This window comes from Lithobates pipiens, unplaced genomic scaffold (assembly GCF_037356315.1).
Source record: "Lithobates pipiens isolate NorthernLeopardFrog02 unplaced genomic scaffold, aLitPip1_a1.2 Scaffold_8, whole genome shotgun sequence".
Lineage (NCBI taxonomy): Eukaryota > Metazoa > Chordata > Amphibia > Anura > Ranidae > Lithobates > Lithobates pipiens.
The window spans coordinates 545,368,179-545,393,575 of NW_027507903.1; the positions used below are offsets into that span (position 1 = coordinate 545,368,179).

The following is a 25,397-nucleotide window of genomic DNA, read 5'->3' on the forward strand; positions in this document are numbered from 1 at the left end:
TGCTGTGGGCATGCCTACAATATTACTGAAAATAATGCCACAGGCTATTTCCCATACAAACTTATGTTTGTGATGAAAGCTCACCTGGCAGTAGGTTTGGCCTTCGGTCTCTATTTAGATGGCATATCTGCTGCAACCTACAGAGGATATGTTGAAAGGCTTAGTGAAAAACCTAAAGACAGCTTATAAAAAAGTATGACAAGCCTCTGAAGACAGAGGGCAGTGGAACCCCCCCCCCCCCCCGCCACTGTGCCAGGTCTCCAATCCATGTAACCGGGTAAGACAAATGAGCTGGCCCAACTCTCCTTCTCCCCACCCTCCAACTCACCCTTGCTGCCATCTTTCATGCTGTGAGAACAGGCAGTGTAAGATCTCTCGCTCTTTCCTCTCCCCCAGCAACCAGATCAGATTCGGACAGCAGCAGCTGATTGGAGTCTGACTGCCTGCTGCACAGGGAGGACCAATTTGCTTCTGAGCATGCCAGAGCTGCCATAGACTGCAAGTGTGTGATCGTGCATTGGGAGACTGAGCCTCCGGAACCTGACATCAAGAATGCTAACTGATAACTGTGGAACCAGACATGTCACTTGCCAGGAATGGTGAGAGGAAATACAACTTCTAACCTCTTGCTACATGCAGTTCCACATAGACTGCTCGTTATTTAGCAGCCTCATTACAGGCATACTATAGACACCCCCCAGGTACAAAATTTAAAGGAATATTACACTTTTATTGTTTCACTTTAAGCATTATTAAAATCACTGCTCCTTAAAAAACGGCCGTTTTTAAAACTTCTTTTTGCATTGATACATGTCCCCAGTGGCAGGACACAGGTCCCCAAACACTTTTTATGACAACACCATGCATATAAGCCTTTAAAATGAGCACTTTTGATTTCTCCTATAGACTTTCAAAGGGTGTTCTGCGGCTTTCGAATTTTCCGTGAACACCCAAAATTGTTCGCTGTTTCGGCGAACTGGCGAACAACCAATGTTCGAGTCGTACATGAGTTTGACTCGAACGTAAAGCTCATCCCTGTATTCGAGCCTTAAGTCTTCAACTGTTTACCTGCTTTGAGGTAATACACTTATTTAATGTATTAGTCTGTGGTCTAATTTCTATACAATGTTACATATACAATGTTACATATTTGTTACTTACTAATGCTTATGTTATTCAGGGATGAGAGGTCCTCTACCTCTAACCTGGTGTGTTAGTGGGGATCAAGCGGTTTTAGGGGTTGTGGCAGAATGGAGATTAGCACCAGAGGCACCTACGGGGGTAAGCGTTACACTTACATTTGCCAGTAGAGATTTCACATAAACCTTATATTGTATCATGGCAAAAACATTGGTTAATGTCTTGAAATAGTATTTTTATGCCTTTTATGACTTTTCTGTTTCTCAGACTGTATACCAGGGGATTTAACATTGGAACAACACCAATGTACAGTATAGAGAGCAGTTTGTCTTGTTCCTGAGAAAACCTAGATTCTGGTTTTATGTTAAGAGTAAGAGATGTGAGACAAAATAAAAGAACAATGGTGAGATGAGAAGAACAGCTGGAAAATGCCTTTAGTCTTCCTGAAGATGTGTGGATCTTCATAACTGTAGATAGAATGTACATGTAAGATGTAAGAATAAGTATAAAGGGAAAGAAACCCAAAACGACACCATCTACATTTATTAGAACCAATATGCTACTGCTGTCACTACAGGAGATACTGAGTATTGTCTTCATGTGACAAAAGAAATGATTAATTTCACTGGAACTGTAGAATGATAACTTAGATATCAACAACACATACATCAAGGCATTAAATGTACCTAGAATGATGCAGAATAAGCTCAGGGTTAAGCAAATTATTTTGTTCATTATAAGAATGTAGTGAAGCGGAATACAAATGGCGATGTATCGATCATATGCCATAGAAGTTAATAAGAAAAATTCTGTGCCAACACAAAAAACATAGAAAAAAACTTGCGTAAAACATCCTTGATAGGAGATAATGGTATCGCCCGTGATTGTTATAAACAGCAGCTTTGGCAAGATGGCAGAGATGTATAAAATGTCCAAGACTGTTAGATTGCATAGAAAAAAGTACATTGGGGTATGCAACTGCTGAGTTCGGCATACAATTAGAGTAACTAACATGTTTCCGAGCATGCCAAACAAATATATAAATAACACACCAACAAAAATCACATGTTGGACATTTGGATAGTTTGAAAATGCTATCATATGGAATTCATTGTAGAGTGTGAAATTTTGAATATTTTCTTTGTAGCAAAGTAGATCCATTGAAGTGTTTGAAAATGCTGTTAAAAAGTGTATTTAAAATGTTATATTTAATATTAAAAATAATGTATTTAAAATCATATTTTTATGATACACACATTATACGTTTTAAACCTAACAGCAATAAGAAAATGATCAACACAAGATAACCTAAACAAATAAGAGAAAACTACAATGTAGTATGTTTCTTTTACTTAAATAGGAGTTTCTCCCCCCCACCAAAAAATTCTAAGTCAGCAGTTACAAATACTGTAGCTGCTGACTTTTAATATTAGGGCACTTACCTGTCCATTGATCCTGCAATGTCGGCACCCCAGGCGATCGGCTCTCAGGTTCAGCCGCCGCCATTTGTGTTGATGGAAACCAGCAGTGAAGCCTTTCGGCTTCACTTCCGGTTCCCTACTGCGCATGTCTGAAGCGCACTCCGCTTCCTAACTGTCTGGGAGGCAGAGGAAGGAGGAGATGGACCGAGGTCGCCACAGCGCAGTCCCCCGGAAGTGGGCGATTGGTACCTGTCAAAAACAGGTACATGATCGTCCCTCCCCTGAAAGGTGCCAAACGTGGCACCGGAGGGAGGAGGAGGCAGATAAGCGGATCCTCCACTTTTGGGTGGAACTCCGCTTTAAAGTAGAACTATAGGCAAAACCTTTTTTTTTTTTTTTTTTGGATAGAACATGGGAGGTTAATAACCCCTGTCAGATTTTTTTTTTTCTTTTTAGACATCTGTGTCCCATTTTAAAGATTTCCCTTCACTTCCTGTTGCATATCCAAACAGAAAATGAGAAAAAAATCCCTGAAAATTAAGGAAATTCCTTGGAGACCCCAGGTCACCAGAACTAGTGTTGGAAGATTTGGAAGATTGAAAGATTTCCTCTCTAATACTTTTCTGGACACAACCCAATATTTATGATTTTTCTTTATGTTCACTTTGAATGATAATGGTAAACAGGACAAATAGAGAGGGTGAATCTCCTATGGGGGTACAGACAGCAAGAAAAAAAACAAAAACTGACAAGCATTCTAATCTCTATGCACTTTCCAAAATTAAAAAAAGTTTGCATTTAGTTATACTTTAAATATGAATCATAATTCTAAACTTTTGGAAGACTATTTCAAGAGATTTTAAAATACCCTTAAATCTATTAAAACTGAGTTGCATAAAAAGCTACCTCAAATAACTATTAAAGATAAAATCAATCATTTATTAAAGAGTGTACATTTTAGTCAGTTAAATTAGAAAAAGTAATAGCAGTTAGTTATCATGGGCCTTGTACATTTGTTAGCTATTAACCCCTTCCTGCCCAGCCCTGGAGTCCCTTTAACAGGGTCTGTTCTGTACACCCAGGGGGCAGAAAGGACGGTTAATCACATGACCACTGTGACGGGCTGTCACATTGGTTGCATGATTGGGAGCCAGTACTGCTCACTCCCAATCATTAGTATGGACCGAGAGCTGCCTTTAAAGTGGCTGTAAACCATTGGGGGGTAAAAATGTTTTAATTATAATTATCTAATTAGTATGTTAATTATCTCCGCACTTCCTCATCATCATCTTTCATATGCCCTACCGCAAGCTTTAGGTAAACTCACTGTTTGTGTTGCTATTGGTTTTCTTGGTGGTTTGTCACTCTTATATCTCCTTTGCTCCAATTTAATTCCCGTTACACCGGGGTGTTGTCTATATGCTTTCCCACTTTTTCACACACTTATTTTCTATCACCTTATCCTCCCTTCCTACAGTCCCTGTATAATACCCACGTGCACATTATATTATGATTTATTACAGTAAACCCCTTGGGCTCATACTGACTATTACAGCGTTTGAAGGGGGCTCCCCCCATGCACCTTCTTTCACAATTGTTTCCTGGGTGTCCCCGCCCTGCTGCCGCTTTGTCACCACCTCAGATCCCTGGGGGGATGGTTTCCTTATCCCCTGTTGTCTCTTATCATCATTATTTCTCTTATCTACGTTATTTTACAATTCTACTATATACCCACAGGTAGGGATGAGCTTCAAGCTCGAGTCGACCATAGTTGTTGTTCCCGCTCTTTCTGTGCTAAATAACTACCATTAATTAACTATTTACAATGCATTATAGACAGTCCCAGTTAGCTGCTCCTGATGAGTGGATACAGATCCACGAAACACGTTGAGCTTTCATATTTGATGTGTATACCATGGGTTTTATTTGGCTGAGTCATCAATTAATTCAATATAATATATATACCATGTCTGTGCTTATTTTGGGTGTACTGTTGATATAATTTTTAATCATGTGCTATATTGTTTATCATGTTACCAATTTTATTATGATATGATTTATTAATCATGTTTTATATTTTCTGTATCATACTTATTGATTGAATGTGTATATCATTTATTGCACTATGCCCAATGTTTTTAATTATAAATATCATGTTTAAAATGGCTACTTTCATGTTCATGGGCACAGTAATCGGTCATAAGAAACAGTTTATTAGTAAGAAATAGTTTATTTGTCAACTAAATACAATGTTTTAGGCAGACACAGGGTTAATTACATTTGACCATGCTAAGTTGTATTAAAAGAATTTTAGGACATTGTTGTCTAGATGTGTTTGAAACTAGAAAGAATTGCAAACTTGGTTCAGTGTAATGTAAGGAGAGGACACTCAGCAGCTGCTTACACATCTGGACTCAGAAGCACTAGCTCAATTTTTTTAGGATGGATGGCATCTGGCCAGGTGCTTTATCCACCTTTATTCTGTCTAAATATATCTGGACCATATTACTTTTGAGCTATTGTGGATCATTTGGGGCTGTGTTAATACCATCCCCATTATGGACATGAGCTCCCCATGCTCCTTTGTATTACACAGAGCTGAAGAAAGTATTTAATAAATTTCCTGTTTCTTTGTCCCCAGTCATCCACTCTATATTATTTTGTAAAGGGCCTGCATGCTCTGACCTGACATTTTTTTTACTGTTAATATATCTGAAAAATAATTTGGGGTTTGTCCTACTATCTTTTGCAATCTGCCATTCGATTAAAATTTTTGCATCTTTGATTTCCCTTTTACATATTCTGTTATATTCTTTGTAGTATTTAAATGATGATAGTGCTCCTTCATTTTTATATATATATATATACATATATATATATATATATATATATATATATATATATATTTTTTTTTAAAGTTCTTCTCTTATTATTGTTGGCATTTTAACTTTGGCCGTGAGCGACATAGGTTTGATTTTTATTTTCTTTAAAGGTATAATTTTTTTTTATTGTTTACATACAAACAAACAAATACACAAATACATATATAGGATTAAAGGAGCAAACAGTACTCCATCAACTAGGTCCTCTTTCACACTCTGAGATCACTTCTCACATAGAGAAAGACACCACCACCCCTCTGTTTTCCCTGTCTTTCCGAAAGAGAGCATAGCTAGGAATATTAATAGCCCAGTCAAGAGAAGAGTGAAGCCAAGATTCAGCAATACCAATTAGATCATAGTTTTCCTTGTGCACCAGAGCTTCCTACTCAGCTATTTTGCTTCGCAGACTTCTTGCATTGGTGAACAAACACTTTATTTCATTGTCACATTTTACAAACGTATGTTGCATATTTTTTTTTGTACAAATAGTACCATTTCCAATGGTTGTTTGTAATATAGGAACCTTCGTATCATCTGCCATAGCCCTCCCCCATCTTTCCCCATTCTACCCACCAATAGAGGCTGACCCTGTCTGACCTGTCTGCCCCATCATAATCTAATTCACCCTCCCCCCATAATCCTAGTTTAAATACTCATCTAGCCTTCCCTAAAAACCTCTCCCCAGTAGACTTGTGCACAACGGAAAATTTTGTTTAGTTTCGGTTCGTTGTCATTCGTAAAATACATAATTTCGTTCTGTTATATTCGTTATGTTACGTTAATACGTTTTCGGATAATTCGTTATTATTCGTAGAGTGTCGAATTCATTTGTTCGTATTCATTGAAATTCGCTATTTACAGTGGTGTGAAAAAGTGTTTGCCCCCTTCCTCATTTCCTGTTCCTTTGCATGTTTGTCACACTTAAGTGTTTCGGAACATCAAACCAATTTAAACAATAGTCAAGGACAACACAAGTAAACACAAAATGCAATTTGTAAATGAAGGTGTTTATTATTAAAGGTGAAAAAAAATCCAAACCATCATGGCCCTGTGTGAAAAAGTGATTGCCCCCTAAACCTAATAACTGGTTAGGCCACCCTTAGCAGCAACAACTGCAACCAAGCGTTTGCGATAACGTGCAATGAGGCTTTTACAGCGTCCTGGAGGAATTTTGGCCCACTCATCTTTGCAGAATTGTCCTAATTCAGTTACATTAGAGGGTTTTCGAGCATGAACGGCCTTTTTAAGGTCATACCACAACATCTCAATAGGATTCAGGTCAGAACTTTGGCTAGGCCACTCCAAAGTCTTCATTTTTAGTGATGGCCGAACGGTTCGCCCGGCGGTCGTTTCGCGGCGAATTTCCGACTTTCGCCGTCCGCGGGTTCGAACGCCTTTTTCCGTCGTTCGCCCCGGCGGACTTACGTGTTTAATGTATACAAGAACTTTAACCTTTCGTGACACGTTTATCATGTGTTACAGGACAACCAATTGAGACATGACAGCTCATGGACACTTGGACATTCCCCCTAACCTATAAATACACCCGATCCGGTGGCCATTTTACATTCTTTCTTCTGTCACTGTAGGGAAAGGATCCTGTGTGGAGTAGGGACAGAGAAAACGCTAGCTATTTGGTACACAAAAGTTCTTTTCAGGACTGGTATAGGTGTTAGGTCAGCAGCCTGAGTTTCTTTTGTCAGTTTAGATAAAGGGACAGAGCGCTGTATGCTGCTATTTTAGGGACAGCTCAGCCAGATTAGTCTTTCTTCATCATCATCATCATCATCATCATTAGCTGTTACTATCAGGTCCACAAAAGAGCTGTTCCAGCTAATCGTTCCAGCCTACTCTTTTTTGCCAATTTGTATAGGGACAGGCAGGAAGCAGTGTTGTCAGGCAGTGAGGATAATTTTAAAGACTTGCTGTTACTATTAGTTCCACAAAGGTTCTTTTCAGGACTGGTATCAGTGGTACGGTAATAGGCTTGTACACGTATAATATTCTTTCTTCCAAATATAGAAAGAATATTATACTTGACTGCTGCCCTTCTGCTGCAGTCTGCTAATCATTCACAACTCACTTGTTCCACAAAGCTCTTTATCAGGACTGGTAACTTGGTCTGTCTAGGGTGCTACGGTACATAGGCTTGGGTGCGGTACAGTCTGCTGTTCTGTAAGGACCGCTATCGGTCCACAATACATAGGGTTGCCGTGCACTACTGCTGACCGCTGCCCTATACTGCAGCAGTCCTTCATTGGTATAGGGACTGACGTACAGTCTGCTAATCACTAACACACAACCTGCTTGGTCCACAAAAGTTCTTATAAGGACTGGTAACTTGGTATAGGGTGCTACGGTACATAGGCCTGAGTGCAGTACAGTCTGCTGTTCTGTAAGGACCGCTATCGGTCCACAATACATAGGGTTGCCGTGCACTACTGCTGACCGCTGCCCTATACTGCAGCAGTCCTTCAGCGGTATAGGGACTGACGCACAGTCTGCTAAACACTAACACACAACCTGCTTGGTCCACAAAAGTTCTTATAAGGACTGGTAACTTGGTATAGGGTGCTACGGTACATAGGCCTGAGTGCAGTACAGTCTGCTGTTCTGTAAGGACCGCTATCGGTCCACAATACATAGGGTTGACGTGCACTACTGCTGACCGCTGCCCTATACTGCAGCAGTCCTTCAGCGGTATAGGGACTGACGCACAGTCTGCTAAACACTAACACACAACCTGCTTGGTCCACAAAAGTTCTTATAAGGACTGGTAACTTGGTATAGGGTGCTACGGTACATAGGCCTGAGTGCAGTACAGTCTGCTGTTCTGTAAGGACCGCTATCGGTCCACAATACATAGGGTTGCCGTGCACTACTGCTGACCGCTGCCCTATACTGCAGCAGTCCTTCATTGGTATAGGGACTGACGTACAGTCTGCTAATCACTAACACACAACCTGCTTGGTCCACAAAAGTTCTTATAAGGACTGGTAACTTGGTATAGGGTGCTACGGTACATAGGCCTGAGTGCGTTACAGTCTGCTGTTCTGTAAGGACCGCTATCGGTCCACAATACATAGGGTTGCCGTGCACTACTGCTGACCGCTGCCCTATACTGCAGCAGTCCTTCATTGGTATAGGGACTGACGTACAGTCTGCTAATCACTAACACACAACCTGCTTGGTCCACAAAAGTTCTTATAAGGACTGGTAACTTGGTATAGGGTGCTACGGTACATAGGCCTGAGTGCGTTACAGTCTGCTGTTCTGTAAGGACCGCTATCGGTCCACAATACATAGGGTTGCCGTGCACTACTGCTGACCGCTGCCCTATACTGCAGCAGTCCTTCATTGGTATAGGGACTGACGTACAGTCTGCTAATCACTAACACACAACCTGCTTGGTCCACAAAAGTTCTTATAAGGACTGGTAACTTGGTATAGGGTGCTACGGTACATAGGCCTGAGTGCAGTACAGTCTGCTGTTCTGTAAGGACCGCTATCGGTCCACAATACATAGGGTTGCCGTGCACTACTGCTGACCGCTGCCCTATACTGCAGCAGTCCTTCAGCGGTATAGGGACTGACGCACAGTCTGCTAAACACTAACACACAACCTGCTTGGTCCACAAAAGTTCTTATAAGGACTGGTAACTTGGTATAGGGTGCTACGGTACATAGGCCTGAGTGCAGTACAGTCTGCTGTTCTGTAAGGACCGCTATCGGTCCACAATACATAGGGTTGACGTGCACTACTGCTGACCGCTGCCCTATACTGCAGCAGTCCTTCAGCGGTATAGGGACTGACGCACAGTCTGCTAAACACTAACACACAACCTGCTTGGTCCACAAAAGTTCTTATAAGGACTGGTAACTTGGTATAGGGTGCTACGGTACATAGGCCTGAGTGCAGTACAGTCTGCTGTTCTGTAAGGACCGCTATCGGTCCACAATACATAGGGTTGCCGTGCACTACTGCTGACCGCTGCCCTATACTGCAGCAGTCCTTCATTGGTATAGGGACTGACGTACAGTCTGCTAATCACTAACACACAACCTGCTTGGTCCACAAAAGTTCTTATAAGGACTGGTAACTTGGTATAGGGTGCTACGGTACATAGGCCTGAGTGCGTTACAGTCTGCTGTTCTGTAAGGACCGCTATCGGTCCACAATACATAGGGTTGCCGTGCACTACTGCTGACCGCTGCCCTATACTGCAGCAGTCCTTCATTGGTATAGGGACTGACGTACAGTCTGCTAATCACTAACACACAACCTGCTTGGTCCACAAAAGTTCTTATAAGGACTGGTAACTTGGTATAGGGTGCTACGGTACATAGGCCTGAGTGCGTTACAGTCTGCTGTTCTGTAAGGACCGCTATCGGTCCACAATACATAGGGTTGCCGTGCACTACTGCTGACCGCTGCCCTATACTGCAGCAGTCCTTCATTGGTATAGGGACTGACGTACAGTCTGCTAATCACTAACACACAACCTGCTTGGTCCACAAAAGTTCTTATAAGGACTGGTAACTTGGTATAGGGTGCTACGGTACATAGGCCTGAGTGCAGTACAGTCTGCTGTTCTGTAAGGACCGCTATCGGTCCACAATACATAGGGTTGCCGTGCACTACTGCTGACCGCTGCCCTATACTGCAGCAGTCCTTCAGCGGTATAGGGACTGACGCACAGTCTGCTAAACACTAACACACAACCTGCTTGGTCCACAAAAGTTCTTATAAGGACTGGTAACTTGGTATAGGGTGCTACGGTACATAGGCCTGAGTGCAGTACAGTCTGCTGTTCTGTAAGGACCGCTATCGGTCCACAATACATAGGGTTGCCGTGCACTACTGCTGACCGCTGCCCTATACTGCAGCAGTCCTTCAGCGGTATAGGGACTGACGCACAGTCTGCTAAACACTAACACACAACCTGCTTGGTCCACAAAAGTTCTTATAAGGACTGGTAACTTGGTATAGGGTGCTACGGTACATAGGCCTGAGTGCAGTACAGTCTGCTGTTCTGTAAGGACCGCTATCGGTCCACAATACATAGGGTTGCCGTGCACTACTGCTGACCGCTGCCCTATACTGCAGCAGTCCTTCATTGGTATAGGGACTGACGTACAGTCTGCTAATCACTAACACACAACCTGCTTGGTCCACAAAAGTTCTTATAAGGACTGGTAACTTGGTATAGGGTGCTACGGTACATAGGCCTGAGTGCAGTACAGTCTGCTGTTCTGTAAGGACCGCTATCGGTCCACAATACATAGGGTTGCCGTGCACTACTGCTGACCGCTGCCCTATACTGCAGCAGTCCTTCAGCGGTATAGGGACTGACGCACAGTCTGCTAAACACTAACACACAACCTGCTTGGTCCACAAAAGTTCTTATAAGGACTGGTAACTTGGTATAGGGTGCTACGGTACATAGGCCTGAGTGCAGTACAGTCTGCTGTTCTGTAAGGACCGCTATCGGTCCACAATACATAGGGTTGCCGTGCACTACTGCTGACCGCTGCCCTATACTGCAGCAGTCCTTCATTGGTATAGGGACTGACGTACAGTCTGCTAATCACTAACACACAACCTGCTTGGTCCACAAAAGTTCTTATAAGGACTGGTAACTTGGTATAGGGTGCTACGGTACATAGGCCTGAGTGCGTTACAGTCTGCTGTTCTGTAAGGACCGCTATCGGTCCACAATACATAGGGTTGCCGTGCACTACTGCTGACCGCTGCCCTATACTGCAGCAGTCCTTCATTGGTATAGGGACTGACGTACAGTCTGCTAATCACTAACACACAACCTGCTTGGTCCACAAAAGTTCTTATAAGGACTGGTAACTTGGTATAGGGTGCTACGGTACATAGGCCTGAGTGCAGTACAGTCTGCTGTTCTGTAAGGACCGCTATCGGTCCACAATACATAGGGTTGACGTGCACTACTGCTGACCGCTGCCCTATACTGCAGCAGTCCTTCAGCGGTATAGGGACTGACGCACAGTCTGCTAAACACTAACACACAACCTGCTTGGTCCACAAAAGTTCTTATAAGGACTGGTAACTTGGTATAGGGTGCTACGGTACATAGGCCTGAGTGCAGTACAGTCTGCTGTTCTGTAAGGACCGCTATCGGTCCACAATACATAGGGTTGCCGTGCACTACTGCTGACCGCTGCCCTATACTGCAGCAGTCCTTCAGCGGTATAGGGACTGACGCACAGTCTGCTAAACACTAACACACAACCTGCTTGGTCCACAAAAGTTCTTATAAGGACTGGTAACTTGGTATAGGGTGCTACGGTACATAGGCCTGAGTGCAGTACAGTCTGCTGTTCTGTAAGGACCGCTATCGGTCCACAATACATAGGGTTGCCGTGCACTACTGCTGACCGCTGCCCTATACTGCAGCAGTCCTTCATTGGTATAGGGACTGACGTACAGTCTGCTAATCACTAACACACAACCTGCTTGGTCCACAAAAGTTCTTATAAGGACTGGTAACTTGGTATAGGGTGCTACGGTACATAGGCCTGAGTGCGTTACAGTCTGCTGTTCTGTAAGGACCGCTATCGGTCCACAATACATAGGGTTGCCGTGCACTACTGCTGACCGCTGCCCTATACTGCAGCAGTCCTTCATTGGTATAGGGACTGACGTACAGTCTGCTAATCACTAACACACAACCTGCTTGGTCCACAAAAGTTTTTATAAGGACTGGTAACTTGGTATAGGGTGCTACGGTACATAGGCCTGAGTGCAGTACAGTCTGCTGTTCTGTAAGGACCGCTATCGGTCCACAATACATAGGGTTGCCGTGCACTACTGCTGACCGCTGCCCTATACTGCAGCAGTCCTTCATTGGTATAGGGACTGACGTACAGTCTGCTAATCACTAACACACAACCTGCTTGGTCCACAAAAGTTTTTATAAGGACTGGTAACTTGGTATAGGGTGCTACGGTACATAGGCCTGAGTGCAGTACAGTCTGCTGTTCTGTAAGGACCGCTATCGGTCCACAATACATAGGGTTGCCGTGCACTACTGCTGACCGCTGCCCTATACTGCAGCAGTCCTTCATTGGTATAGGGACTGACGTACAGTCTGCTAATCACTAACACACAACCTGCTTGGTCCACAAAAGTTTTTATAAGGACTGGTAACTTGGTATAGGGTGCTACGGTACATAGGCCTGAGTGCAGTACAGTCTGCTGTTCTGTAAGGACCGCTATCGGTCCACAATACATAGGGTTGCCGTGCACTACTGCTGACCGCTGCCCTATACTGCAGCAGTCCTTCATTGGTATAGGGACTGACGTACAGTCTGCTAATCACTAACACACAACCTGCTTGGTCCACAAAAGTTTTTATAAGGACTGGTAACTTGGTATAGGGTGCTACGGTACATAGGCCTGAGTGCAGTACAGTCTGCTGTTCTGTAAGGACCGCTATCGGTCCACAATACATAGGGTTGACGTGCACTACTGCTGACCGCTGCCCTATACTGCAGCAGTCCTTCAGCGGTATAGGGACTAAGAGTTTTGTCACAGGGTGATTTAAAAAATGACAGGCAGAGGAAGAGGCAGGCCCTTCCGCAGGGGTGGTAGGGGTAGGGCAGGAGCAACAGCCTTGAGCCAAAGTGGGAAGTTGCAGAAGGTGCGTTCAATTACTTTAAAGGACGCACCAGACTTGGTTGAGTGGCTCACTCAGCCTTATTCTTCTGCACCCTCCTCATCCTCTCGATCTGCACCCTCTTCTTCACTCTCTGCTATGTGCACCCCCAAAGACACTACCACCAACAACACGACCACCACCACCACCACCACATACCTTCCGCTTGAGTCACTGGAATTATTTTCCGATCCATATCAAGAGGACATTTCTGATGCGCAGCCACTCTTGGTATTGGATCAGGAAGAGGAGGTAGCAACAAGCGCTACTCAGCAGTCTGACGCCAGTACCCAGATCAGCCCAAGGAGGAGGTTGGTCCCCGGTGTTGCTGCCTACTCTACTTATAGCGGTGGGGAAGGTGACGTTGATGATGACGTGTCTAGTGATGTCACGTGGGTGCCCACAAGAGAGGAAGAGGAGGGGAGTTCAGAGGGAGATATGGACCAGCAGATAGGGAGGAGAAGCAGCAATGACTTACATTGCACAGCAGGGACAAAGCAGACTGCAAATGTATCAGGAGCGAGTCATCGACCATGTACGGTCACATCTGGCGCTCCCAGGACACCGGCACATGGCTCCGCAGTGTGGGCTTTTTTTAACGTGTCCGCTGCTGACAATAGCGTTGCCATCTGCAATCTTTGCAGTCAACGCGTTAGTCGCGGTAAGCCCAATACTCACCTAGGGACGACCGCCTTAAGAAGGCACATGAGCAGCCATCACCGAGCCCAGTGGGAGCAACGGAACACACAAAGCCACACTGCAGGCTCTCACCGTCCAGCCTCGTCTTCTACTTCTCCTTCTCCTCTCTCCTCACAATTGTCCTCCACTCCACCTTCCATCACGCCAAGCTCACATTTTTCTGCAAAAAGGCAGGCTTCCGTGGGCCTAATGTTTGAGCGTAAAAAAATGATGACGCCGGATAACCCTCTTGCCCAACGGTTGGCGGCTGGCTTGTCAGAACTCATAGCCCGCCAACTACTGCCATATAAACTGGTGGACTCGGAGGCCTTTCGCAAATTTGTGGCCATTGGAACACCACAATGGAAGGTCCCAGGAAGGAAGTATTTCTCAGAGAAGGGCATCCCAGAGCTATATGGCCATGTTCAGCGGCAAGTGAATGTATCTCTGGCACACAGTGTCGGTGCCAAGATACATCTGACCACAGACACGTGGTCTAGCAAACACGGGCAGGGAAGGTATATCAGTTTTACTGCCCACTGGGTGAACCTTCTGACGGCCGTCAAGCATGTAACCCGTGGCACCCGTGTAGATTTGGTTTTACCGCCACGGATTGCATGCAGGCCTGACTCTTCTTCTCCTCCTCCTACTCCATCCTCCTCCCTCTCCTCCTCAGCTGCCTCCTCCTTTTCCGCTGCTAGCGTCTCTTCCACTGCACCGCCCAAGCTCCCCAGAACCTATTCCACATGCCAGGTGAGACGTTGCCATGCCGTGCTGCGTCTGTTGTGCCTGGAAGCAAAGAGCCACACTGGCCCGGCACTCCTTTCAGCTTTGCGTTCACAGGCAGATGAGTGGCTAACACCGCTCAATTTGACAGTTGGTAAAGTGGTGTGTGACAACGGTGCCAATCTGCTTAGCGCATTGAAACAGGGCAAAATCACGCACGTGCCGTGCATGGCACACGTCTTAAACTTGGTCGTGCAGCGATTCCTTGTCAAATACCCTGGGGTCCAGGACATCTTGCGGCAGGCAAGGAAAATCTCGGCCCATTTCAGAAGATCTTACACGGCCATGGCTCGCCTTGCTGACATTCAGCGGCGACACCATCTGCCGGTCAGACGTCTTATTTGCGATTGCCCGACGCGATGGAACTCAACCTTCTATATGCTTGATAGGCTGCTCCAGCAGAAACGTGCAGTTAACGTCTACCTGTATGAACTCTGCGAAAGAAACGGTTCTGGGGAGCTGGGTTTTTTTTCACCGCGCCAGTGGCTGCTCATGCGCGACACATGCAGACTTCTGCGGCCATTTGAGGAGATCACCAAACTGGTCAGTCGCAGCCATGGCGCCATCAGTGACATGGTACCTTATGCCTTCTTTCTGGAGCGTGCATTGCGTCGTGTCATTGATCAGGCTGTGGAGGAGCAGGAGCGGGAAGATGAGGAAGTCGCAATGCTGGATGAATTCCCAGGGGGGGCTACTCTATCTGAGACAAGTCAACAACAGGAGTCTGATGAGGAGTCAGAGGAGGATGGTGCCGGGGCGGATGAGCAGGAGCAAGAAGAGCATGCTTTAAACCTTTCTGGGATCCCTGTTGTGCGAGGATGGGGAGAGGAGAATGAAGAGGACGACATTATCCTGGATGATGAGCAGGAGCCAGGCCACCACACCGCTTCCACTTTAGTGCAAATGGGGGCCTTCATGCTCCAGTGTTTTAATAGGGACCCCCGTATAAAAAGCATGAGGGTCAAGGACCAGTACTGGGTGGCAACGTACTTAGACCCCCGGTACAAACACAAAATGGCGGAAATGTTACCGCCGTCGCAGAGGGCTGTCAGAATGCAGCACTTCCAGGCCTTGCTTCGAGAAATGCTGCATTCTGCTTTTGCGTGCGCTGGCAGAGGAGCAATTCCCACTCCCAGAGAAGGATTTGCGGGTACCAATCCAACAGCGCCTGCAAGAAGAGGCCGGTTTGAAGATGTGTTGGTGACTTCGGATATGAGGTCATTCTTTCAGCCGACCCATCGACAGGTGTCATCCGGATCCAGCATCAGGGAACGCCTAGACCGTCAGGTGTCCGACTACATTGGGTTAACGGCCGATGTGGACGCTCTGAGGAGTGATGAACCCCTAGACTACTGGGTGGGCAGGCTTGACCTCTGGCCAGAGCTTGCCCAATTTGCAATCGAACTGTTGGCTTGCCCCTCATCCAGTGTCCTGTCCGAAAGGACGTTCAGCGCAGCAGGGGGGATTGTGACCGATAAGCGTACTCGCCTAGCTCACCACAGTGTTAACTACCTCACATTTCTAAAAATGAATGAGGCATGGATCTCGGAGGAATTCAACACATGTGATCAGTAGACCATGTATATGTCTATAAACAATTTTTGGAATCAAGCACACAGACCTTCTTAATTCATTTGGCTCACTTCCCTGACCCAAAAAAGCACACCGTACTATATGCCCCTACCCTCCTCTTTGAAGAGGTTGAGCGGTGTCATATTTCTACTGGGGCTGCTTATTATGAGGGGTTCCCACCATCCCTGTGCTGTGCTGACTTCCTCCTGGGTGTTCTTATTATGAGGGGCTCCCACCATCCCTGTGCTGTGCTGACTTCCTCCTGGGGGTTCTTATTATGAGGGGATCACACCATCCCTGTGCTGTGCTGACTTCCTCCTGGGGGTTCTTATTATGAGGGGATCACACCATCCCTGTGCTGTGCTGACTTCCTCCTGGGGGTTCTTATTATGAGGGGATCACACCATCCCTGTGCTGTGCTGACTTCCTCCTGGGGCTGCTTACGGTGCTGCTGTCAGCGCTGTATGTCACGGAGCTGCTGTCAGCGCTGTATGTCACGGAGCTGCTGTCAGCGCTGTATGTCACGGAGCTGCTGTCAGCGCTGTATGTCACGGAGCTGCTGTCAGCGCTGTATGTCACGGAGCTGCTGTCAGCGCTGTATGTCACGGAGCTGCTGTCAGCGCTGTATGTCACGGAGCTGCTGTCAGCGCTGTATGTCACGGTGCTGCTGTCAGCGCTGTATGTCACGGAGCTGCTGTCAGCGCTGTATGTCACGGAGCTGCTGTCAGCGCTGTATGTCACGGAGCTGCTGTCAGCGCTGTATGTCACGGAGCTGCTGTCAGCGCTGTATGTCACGGAGCTGCTGTCAGCGCTGTATGTCACGGTGCTGCTGTCAGCGCTGTATGTCACGGAGCTGCTGTCAGCGCTGTATGTCACGGAGCTGCTGTCAGCGCTGTATGTCACGGTGCTGCTGTCAGCGCTGTATGTCACGGAGCTGCTGTCAGCGCTGTATGTCACGGAGCTGCTGTCAGCGCTGTATGTCACGGTGCTGCTGTCAGCGCTGTATGTCACGGAGCTGCTGTCAGCGCTGTATGTCACGGTGCTGCTGTCAGCGCTGTATGTCACGGAGCTGCTGTCAGCGCTGTATGTCACGGAGCTGCTGTCAGTGCTGTATGTCACGGAGCTGCTGTCAGCGCTGTATGTCACGGAGCTGCTGTCAGCGCTGTATGTCACGGAGCTGCTGTCAGCGCTGTATGTCACGGTGCTGCTGTCAGCGCTGTATGTCACGGAGCTGCTGTCAGCGCTGTATGTCACGGAGCTGCTGTCAGTGCTGTATGTCACGGAGCTGCTGTCAGCGCTGTATGTCACGGAGCTGCTGTCAGCGCTGTATGTCACGGAGCTGCTGTCAGCGCTGTATGTCACGGTGCTGCTGTCAGCGCTGTATGTCACGGAGCTGCTGTCAGCGCTGTATGTCACGGAGCTGCTGTCAGCGCTGTATGTCACGGAGCTGCTGTCAGCGCTGTATGTCACGGAGCTGCTGTCAGCGCTGTATGTCACGGAGCTGCTGTCAGCGCTGTATGTCACGGTGCTGATGTCAGTGCTCTGTATTACGGTGCTGCTGTCAGTGCTCTGTATCTCCTGCACCCTCTTGTTTGCCTACCCTGGTCCCTGACCTTCCCTCTCCTCCATTGCCTTCATTAGCTCCATAGTCCTGAATTGTCAGAACAATTTCCCAAATAAAAAAAAAATGCTTGTAGTTATCGATCCCAAATTCACCTCATACATGTATTATGCTATTGTCCAGGTGGTGGGACTACGTGCTACCCCCTAATAATTACCCCGTGGCCGCAAATTCGACCTAAAGGTTTGCGAAATTCGCCTCCCATTGAAGTCAATGGAGCCCGCGGCGAACGGTCGTTTTCGCGAACGTTTGTGCCCGTTCGCGTTTCGCGTTCGCGAAACGTCCCGTCGGAAGTTCGTCCATCACTATTCATTTTGTTTTTCTTCAGCCATTCGGTGGTGGACTTGCTGGTGTGTTTAGGATCATTGTCCTGCTGCATAACCCAAGTTCGTTTCAGCTTGAGTACACGAACAGATGGTCGGACATTCTCCTTCAGGATCTCTTGGTAGACAGCAGAATTCATAGTTCCTTTTATCACAGCAAGTCTTCCAGGTCCTGAAGCAGCAAAACAGCCCCAGACCATCACACTACCACCACCATATTTTACTGTTGGTATAATGTTCTTTTTATGAAATGCAGTGTTCCTTCTACGCCAGATATACTTGGACACACACCTTCCAAAGAGTTCCACTTTTGTCTCATCGGTCCACAGAATGTTGTCCCAAAAGTCTTGGGGATCATCAAGATGTGTTGTGGAGAAATTGAGACGAGCTTTGATGTTTTTTTTGCTCAGCAGTGGTTTTCTCCTTGGAACTCTGCCATGCAGGCCATTTTTGCCCAGTCTTTTCCTGATGGTGGAGGCATGAACGCTGACCTTAACTGAGGCAAGTGAGGCCTGCAGTTCCTTGGACGTTGTTGTGGGGTCTTTTGTGACCTCTTGGATGAGTCGTCGCTGCGCTCTTGGGGTAATTTTGGGCAGCCGGCCACTCCTGGGAAGGTTCACCACTGTTCCATGTCTTCGCCATTTGTGGATAATGGCTCTCACTGTGGTTCGCTGGATTCCCAAAACTTTGGAAATGGCTTTATAACCCTTTCCAGACTGATAGATCTCAATTACTTTCTTTCTCAATTGTTCCTGAATTTCTTTGGGTCTCGGCATGATGTGTAGCTTTTAAGGATCTTCTGGTGGACCTTACTGTGTCAAGCAGCTCCTATTTAAGTGATGCCTTGATTGTGAACAGGTGTGGCAATAATCAGGCCTGGGTGTGGCTAGAGAAATTGAACTCAGGTGTGGACAACCACAGTTATAGTATGTTTTAACAAGGGGGGCAATCACTTTTTCACACAGGGCCATGATGGTTTGGATTTTTTTTCACCTTTAATAATAAACACCTTCATTTACAAATTGCATTTTGTGTTTACTTGTGTTGTCCTTGACTATTGTTTAAATTGGTTTGATGTTCCGAAACACTTAAGTGTGACAAACATGCAAAGGAACAGGAAATGAGGAAGGGGGCAAACACTTTTTCACACCACTGTATCTATGTATAGACATTCGTGATAATGATTCGTAGTTTGGAAAGTCATTTGTTTATTGAATCTTTTAACACACACAATGACAACGTCTCTGTCACGGTCTAGAGTCAGGCTCAGAGGCCAGTAGCTATAGCAGCAGAGCAGGTATTCACACAGGTCACCCTGGCTGATGACACGGGTTCACCTGAGGTGCGGGGTCTAAGCACTAACCGGTATTCACCAGAGCTCCTGAAGGTGGAGATGGGCTTGGCTGCGTGTTAGTACCAGGTCGCGGTCCTCAGGATAGCCCCACCAGGAGGTGAGCAAGCCGGGGTCTGGTAGCGGATATAGCAGGTAGGGATAAAGCAGAAGCGTAGTTGAGAAACAAGCCAAAAGTCGGTAACAAATAGTTGCAGGTTGGGATTCAGCAGAAGCGTAGTCCAGGAACAAGCCAAATGTCGGTAACGAATGATAGCGAGGATACGTTTGGCAGCAGGAGAGACAGGAGCAAGATATTGGCTGGTGAAGGCACAATATTCTGGCAACCAGGAAGTGCAGAGACATGGCTTAAATCAGGAAGTTCATGGGAGGAGCAAAGGGTTCAAGGTTCAAGGCAAACAAGATTCAAGACAAGATCATTCAAGGAATTGTCCAAGGGGCTGTCCAGCATTTCAGGTGGCTCAGCAAGCAGAGTAACTGCCAGACACACCAGAGGTCCCAGGTCCTAACAGTCTCTTCTCCTCGGCTCAAATACAATACAACACCCTTCTAACTCAGTTCTCAGGAATGCACTTTGCCAGTAATCCAACCTCCGGCACAAAATTAATTAGCTGATTGGACTGTAAGATTTACTTTGAGCTGACCTTTTGTTTCATTAGATCTTTAAAGAATTACCGAATCATGTTGAATTCACTCAAATTTATTTGTTATATTTCTTTCGTATTCATTGTAATTCATTATTTTTTTATTCGGACATTCGGATGCATCCGAATGTCCGAAAGATGCAAAATTCGGCCGAATTTCGATTCGTTACGAAACGAATTGTACAAGCCTATTCCCCAGCACAGTAGACCACCTTCCATTTAGGGGCAAGCCATCTTCAGCATATAGGTGGCACCCAAAATGAAAAGTCAGCCCAGTGCTCTAAAAACTCAAATCCCTCTTTCTTACACCTGGTCTTTAGCCATGCATTTAGCTCTCTAATCTTCCCCTGACTTTCCTGTGTTGCATATGGCACAGGCAAAATTTCAGATAATATCACCTTGGGGGTCCTTCTCTTCAACTTGCAGCCTAATCCTTTTAACCACTTCCCGACCAGCGCACGACGATGTACGTCGACAGAATGGCTCGGGCAGGCATATTGGCGTACAGGTACGTCCAATATTCAATGCCGCCCTGCCATCGGGAGCGCGCCACTGGCGGGGCGCTCCCGCGCTGGTCGGGACCCCCGTGAGTCCGGTCGCAGGACCCACGGACTCGATCGCCGCGGGCATCCCCGCGATCGTCTCACAGAGCAGCCGAATGGAGGAAATGCCGTATAAACAGCATTTCTCCATTCTGCCTAGCAACTAGTGACGCTGATCTCTGCTCCATGTGATTGGAGCAGAGATCAGTGTTCACTAAATGAAAGCCCAACCCCCCCACAGTTAGTAACACACCCCTAGGAACACTTAACGCCTACACTGCCACCCACTGGTTAACCCCTTCACTGCCAGTGTCATTTACACAGGAATCACTGCATTTATATAGCAGTGATTACTGTATAAATGACAATGGTCCCAAAAATGTGTCAAAAATGTCCGATGGGTCCCCCACAATGTCGCAGTCACAATAAAAATCGCTGATCGCCGATATTACTAGTAAAAAAAAAAAAAAAAAAAAATTATTAATAAAAATGCATTAAAACTATCCATATTTTGTAAACGCTATAACTTTTGCGCAAACCAAACAATAATCGCTTATTGCGATTTTTTTAACCAAAAATATGTAGAAGAATACGTATCGGCCTAAACTGAGGGAAAAAAATGTTTTTTTATATATTTTTGGGGGATATTTATTATAACAAAAAGTAAAAAATAATGCGTTTTTTTCAAAATTGTCGCTCTATTTTTGTTTATAGCGCAAAAAATAAAAACCGCAGGGGTGATCAAATACCACCAAAAGAAAGCTCTATTTATGGGAAAAAAAGGATGTCAATTTTGTTTGGGAGCCACGTCGCACGACCGTGCAATTGTCAGTTAAAGCGACGCAGTGCCGAATCGCAAAAAGTGGTCTGGTCTTTGACCAGCAAAATGGTCCGGTCTGCAAGTGGTTAATTGGCTCTTAAGGTGCCTCCACCTTCCATATATTCTGTCATTGGTTCCAACAAGGACCCATACAGCTGACCCAGCTGTATTGGTCCATGTTGGAACCAATGACAGAATATATGGAAGGTGGAGGCACTTTAAGAGCCAATTGAAAGGACTAGGCAGCAAATGCCCATGCCCAGCCCCTCCCAGTAGTTTATCAACCCCGTCAACCACATACCAAACCCTGGCACCAAGGAGACAGCAAACCCTTCGGTTGAGGCGATCCTGGCGACAAATTATTCTATCAGTCTTTCTGATTACAGAATCCCCTATTACCACCAACTGTCTAGGCCTACCTGCACTCCCCTTACTACCCCTACTAGATGGACTGCTCTCCTGGCTGTTAGGGGGAGCAGTGACATCTAGGGCTGCCCCCTCTGAGCTTGATACCCTCCCCACATCTTCACCCAACTTGGCGTATCTGGTAGGGTGCTCAAACCCAGGGCTGTCCTTCCTTTTTTGTGAGCTCCTACCACTCCCTCTAACTGTATTAACCCATCTTCCTACCTGATAATCCTGACCTACCCCTCCACCCTTTCCTTTAATGCCTGTAGCCAACTGCTCAGTGAGCAGTGGATTCCTTTCAAGCTTGTCAGTTCTGCCCAGTGTTGCAATTTTCTCCTCCAGATCTCTAATGTGAGCTTCCAGAAGGGCAACCTGCTCACAGCTGCAAGGAAAGACCCCAAAAAGAACCTAAAAATACAAACACAGCAATCACCAGCAATCAAAAGCAAAACTGGTTTTTAGGGCCGGTTCACACTATTGCGATCAGGGCTATCTATAAGGCAGGGCAAAAGGGGCAGCTGCCCTGGGCCCTGTCATTGTTGTGGGGCCCAAAGCAGCTGCCTCATACTTCCCAACTATCCCGGTTTAAATTCCCTTGTCCCTTGTTCCTTGAAATTTTAGTCCTGTGTGAAGTTCTGTTACTAATGCTGCCCAGCTCTGCCCTATTGTTGTGTACAGATGACTCACCTGCAGACCCTATGTTTACATGTAAATTATCGGCATCAAAGACATCAACATCAAAAACATCAATCCCATAGTTCATACATCGAGAAAATTAAATTCATATATAAACATATTGCACATAGTGAAGATCAATAGAATTAATTAGGTAAAAAACATTACAGAGTCTAATAAAACTGCATGATTCATATGTAAATAGCAGCAGCATTACTAAGTAAATAGCTGTGGCTGGTGGCATTGATATGTAAATAAAGGCGGAATTCATATGTATATTATGCCCCCTGCAGTGAGCAGATGATGTGCTGTAACCTCTAGCAACCAATCAGTGAGCAGTATTGCTGTACAGTAATCTCTAGCAACCAATTAACAAGCAGAAATCATTTGCTGTAACCTCTAGCAACTAAGCAGTGAGCCTTAATGTGTGCTGTAACCTCTAGCAACCAGCCAGTAAGCAGTAATGATATGCTGTAACCACTGGCAGCCAAACTCAATTGTAACAGATTTTAAGTTTAGCTGCTATTTATTGTATGTCTCAGAGCAGGTGGAGAGGGAAATTGCATGGGTGGGGGGAGGCCCAAGAAAATTTTGGCCCTGGGTCCAATCAATATTAAAGATGGCCCTAATTGTGATGACAGACATTGCATGTAATGCGCAGCGCACTGCTGTTCACATTACATTTGATGTCTGTGTGGGTGTGATGCCAGCCATACAGATAGTATGGCTGATATTGTACCGCATTTGGTGCAAACATGCACAGGACCCTTTTTTCTGTTCGGAACAGAATCGGATCGCATGTGTGTTCATGCGATCCGATTCATGTCCGAACTGTCAGTTCGCAGTGCGATATACAAGCTGAAATGGGGGTGTCGTTAACATATAATGGTACCCCCCAACAGTTTGCATATGGCAGTGTGAACTGCTGTGCCTGTCGGGTGCGATGCGGGAACCGCAGTTGATTCGCAGGTTTCTCGCATCGCAATAGTGTGAACCGGGCCTCACTCTCCACTCAAAGTTCCCACTCTTCAGTTTCCAACCAGCAAATCTGGCCCAGTGGTAAGACAGCTGACATCTTCACCCGGTCTTCCTTCTGGGTTTGCAGCCCCCAGGTACATGACTGGCTGGGGGCGTGATGATGTCACTCTGATGATGATGATGGGCTCTGAAGGTCCGGCACTGTAAGTGATGTCATTGGCTGCATGCACTCTGAATATCTCCTAAACTGTGTAAGTTTAGGAGATATTCACAATACCTATAAGTAATAGGCTTGTCTGTAGTACAAGTGGTGTAACAGAATTTACAACCACTTTAAGAGTTTTGTCACTGTGTGAGAACAGAATGCTCTGTCACCCATGGATTCATATGTGTGGCAGTCCCACCTATTTGCCTCCACACATATTGAGGGGCTTCAGTAAACAAAACTGCAGTGTTTATCTTTATCACACATCACAGGAAGCACCTCCATGGTTAACAGAGGACGGAATTAAAATTAGACTTGTGAAACTTAAAGCGGAGGTCCACCCTAAAGTGGACCTTCCGCTCATCAGAACCCTCCCCCCCTCCGGCGCCACAATTGGCACCTTTCAGGGGGGAGGGGGGTGCAGATACCTGTACAGTATAGGTATCTGCACCCACTTCCGGGATAGCTCTCTGCGGAAAGGGGCGTAGATTACGCCCCTTTCCGCAAGTGCCCCCCTGCCTGCTGGGAAACACACAGATCCCAGAGGCAGCGGGGACCGTCCTTATTGCACAGCGTGACTCGCGCATGCGCAGTAGGGAACCGGGAAATAAAGCCGAAAGGCTCCATTTCCTGATTCCCATACCCAAGATGGCGGCGGCAGCACTCGAGAGACGATCTAGAGATCGGCTTCGGGTGCCGACATCGCGGGCGCACTGGACAGGTAAGTGTCACTATTTTAAAAGTCAGCAGCTGCAGTATTTGTAGCTGCTGGCTTTAAAAAAAAAAAAAAAAACGCGGAGTCCCGGTGGACTCCCGCTTTAACATTAATAAATCACTGGGACCAGATGGCTTGCATCCGAGGGCACTTAGGGAACTCAGTCAAGTAATTGCCAGACCATTGTTCCTAATTTTTACTGACAGCCTACTGACTGGAATGGTACCAGGTGATTGGAGAAAAGCCAATGTAGCACCAATATTTAAAAAGGGCCCAAAATACATCCCTGGAAATTACAGACCATTTAGCCTAACATCAATAGTATGCAAGCTCTTGGAGGGGACGATAAGGGACTATATACAAGATTTTAGTAACAAGAACAGTATCATTAGCAGTAATCAGTATGGATTCATGAAGAATCGTTCTTGCCAAACCAATCCTTTAACCTTCTATGAGGAGGTGAGTTGCCATCTAGCTAAAGGAAGGCCCATAGACATGGTTTATCTGGATTTTGCAAAAGCAATTGACACAGTTCCCCATAAACGTTTACTGTACAAAAGAAGGTCCATTGGCATGGACCATAGGGTGAGTACATGGATTGAAAACTGGCTACAGGGGCGAGTTCAGAGGGTGGTGATAAATGGGGAGAACTCAGAATGGTCAGAGGTGGTTAGTGGGGTCCCCCAGGGGTCTGTGCTGGAACCAATCCTATTTATTTTGTTCATAAACAACCTGGAGGATGGGGTAAACAGTTCAATCTCTGTATTTGCGGACGATACTAAGCTAAGCAGGGCAATAACTTCTCCGCAGGATGTGGAAACCTTGCAAAAAGATCTGAACAAATTAATGGGGTAAGCAACTACATGGCAAACGGGGTTTAATGTAGAAACATTTAAAATAGTGCATTTGGGTGGCAAAAATATGAATGCAATCTATACACTGAGGGGA

General features: G+C 46.0%; 1 protein-coding gene across 1 annotated transcript in view; it reads right to left on the reverse strand.

The window, feature by feature from the left end:
- Positions 1–234: 234 nt before the first annotated feature.
- The window catches only part of LOC143960835 (olfactory receptor 13G1-like), a 29,558-nt gene continuing 4,395 nt past the window's right edge, over positions 235–25,397 (reverse strand). The window contains exon 2 of the mRNA XM_077469776.1: positions 235–2,318. Within this exon, the coding sequence (XP_077325902.1) occupies positions 1,327–2,318 (992 nt within the window). The 3' untranslated portion in view covers positions 235–1,326. The remainder of the gene's footprint in view (positions 2,319–25,397) is intronic.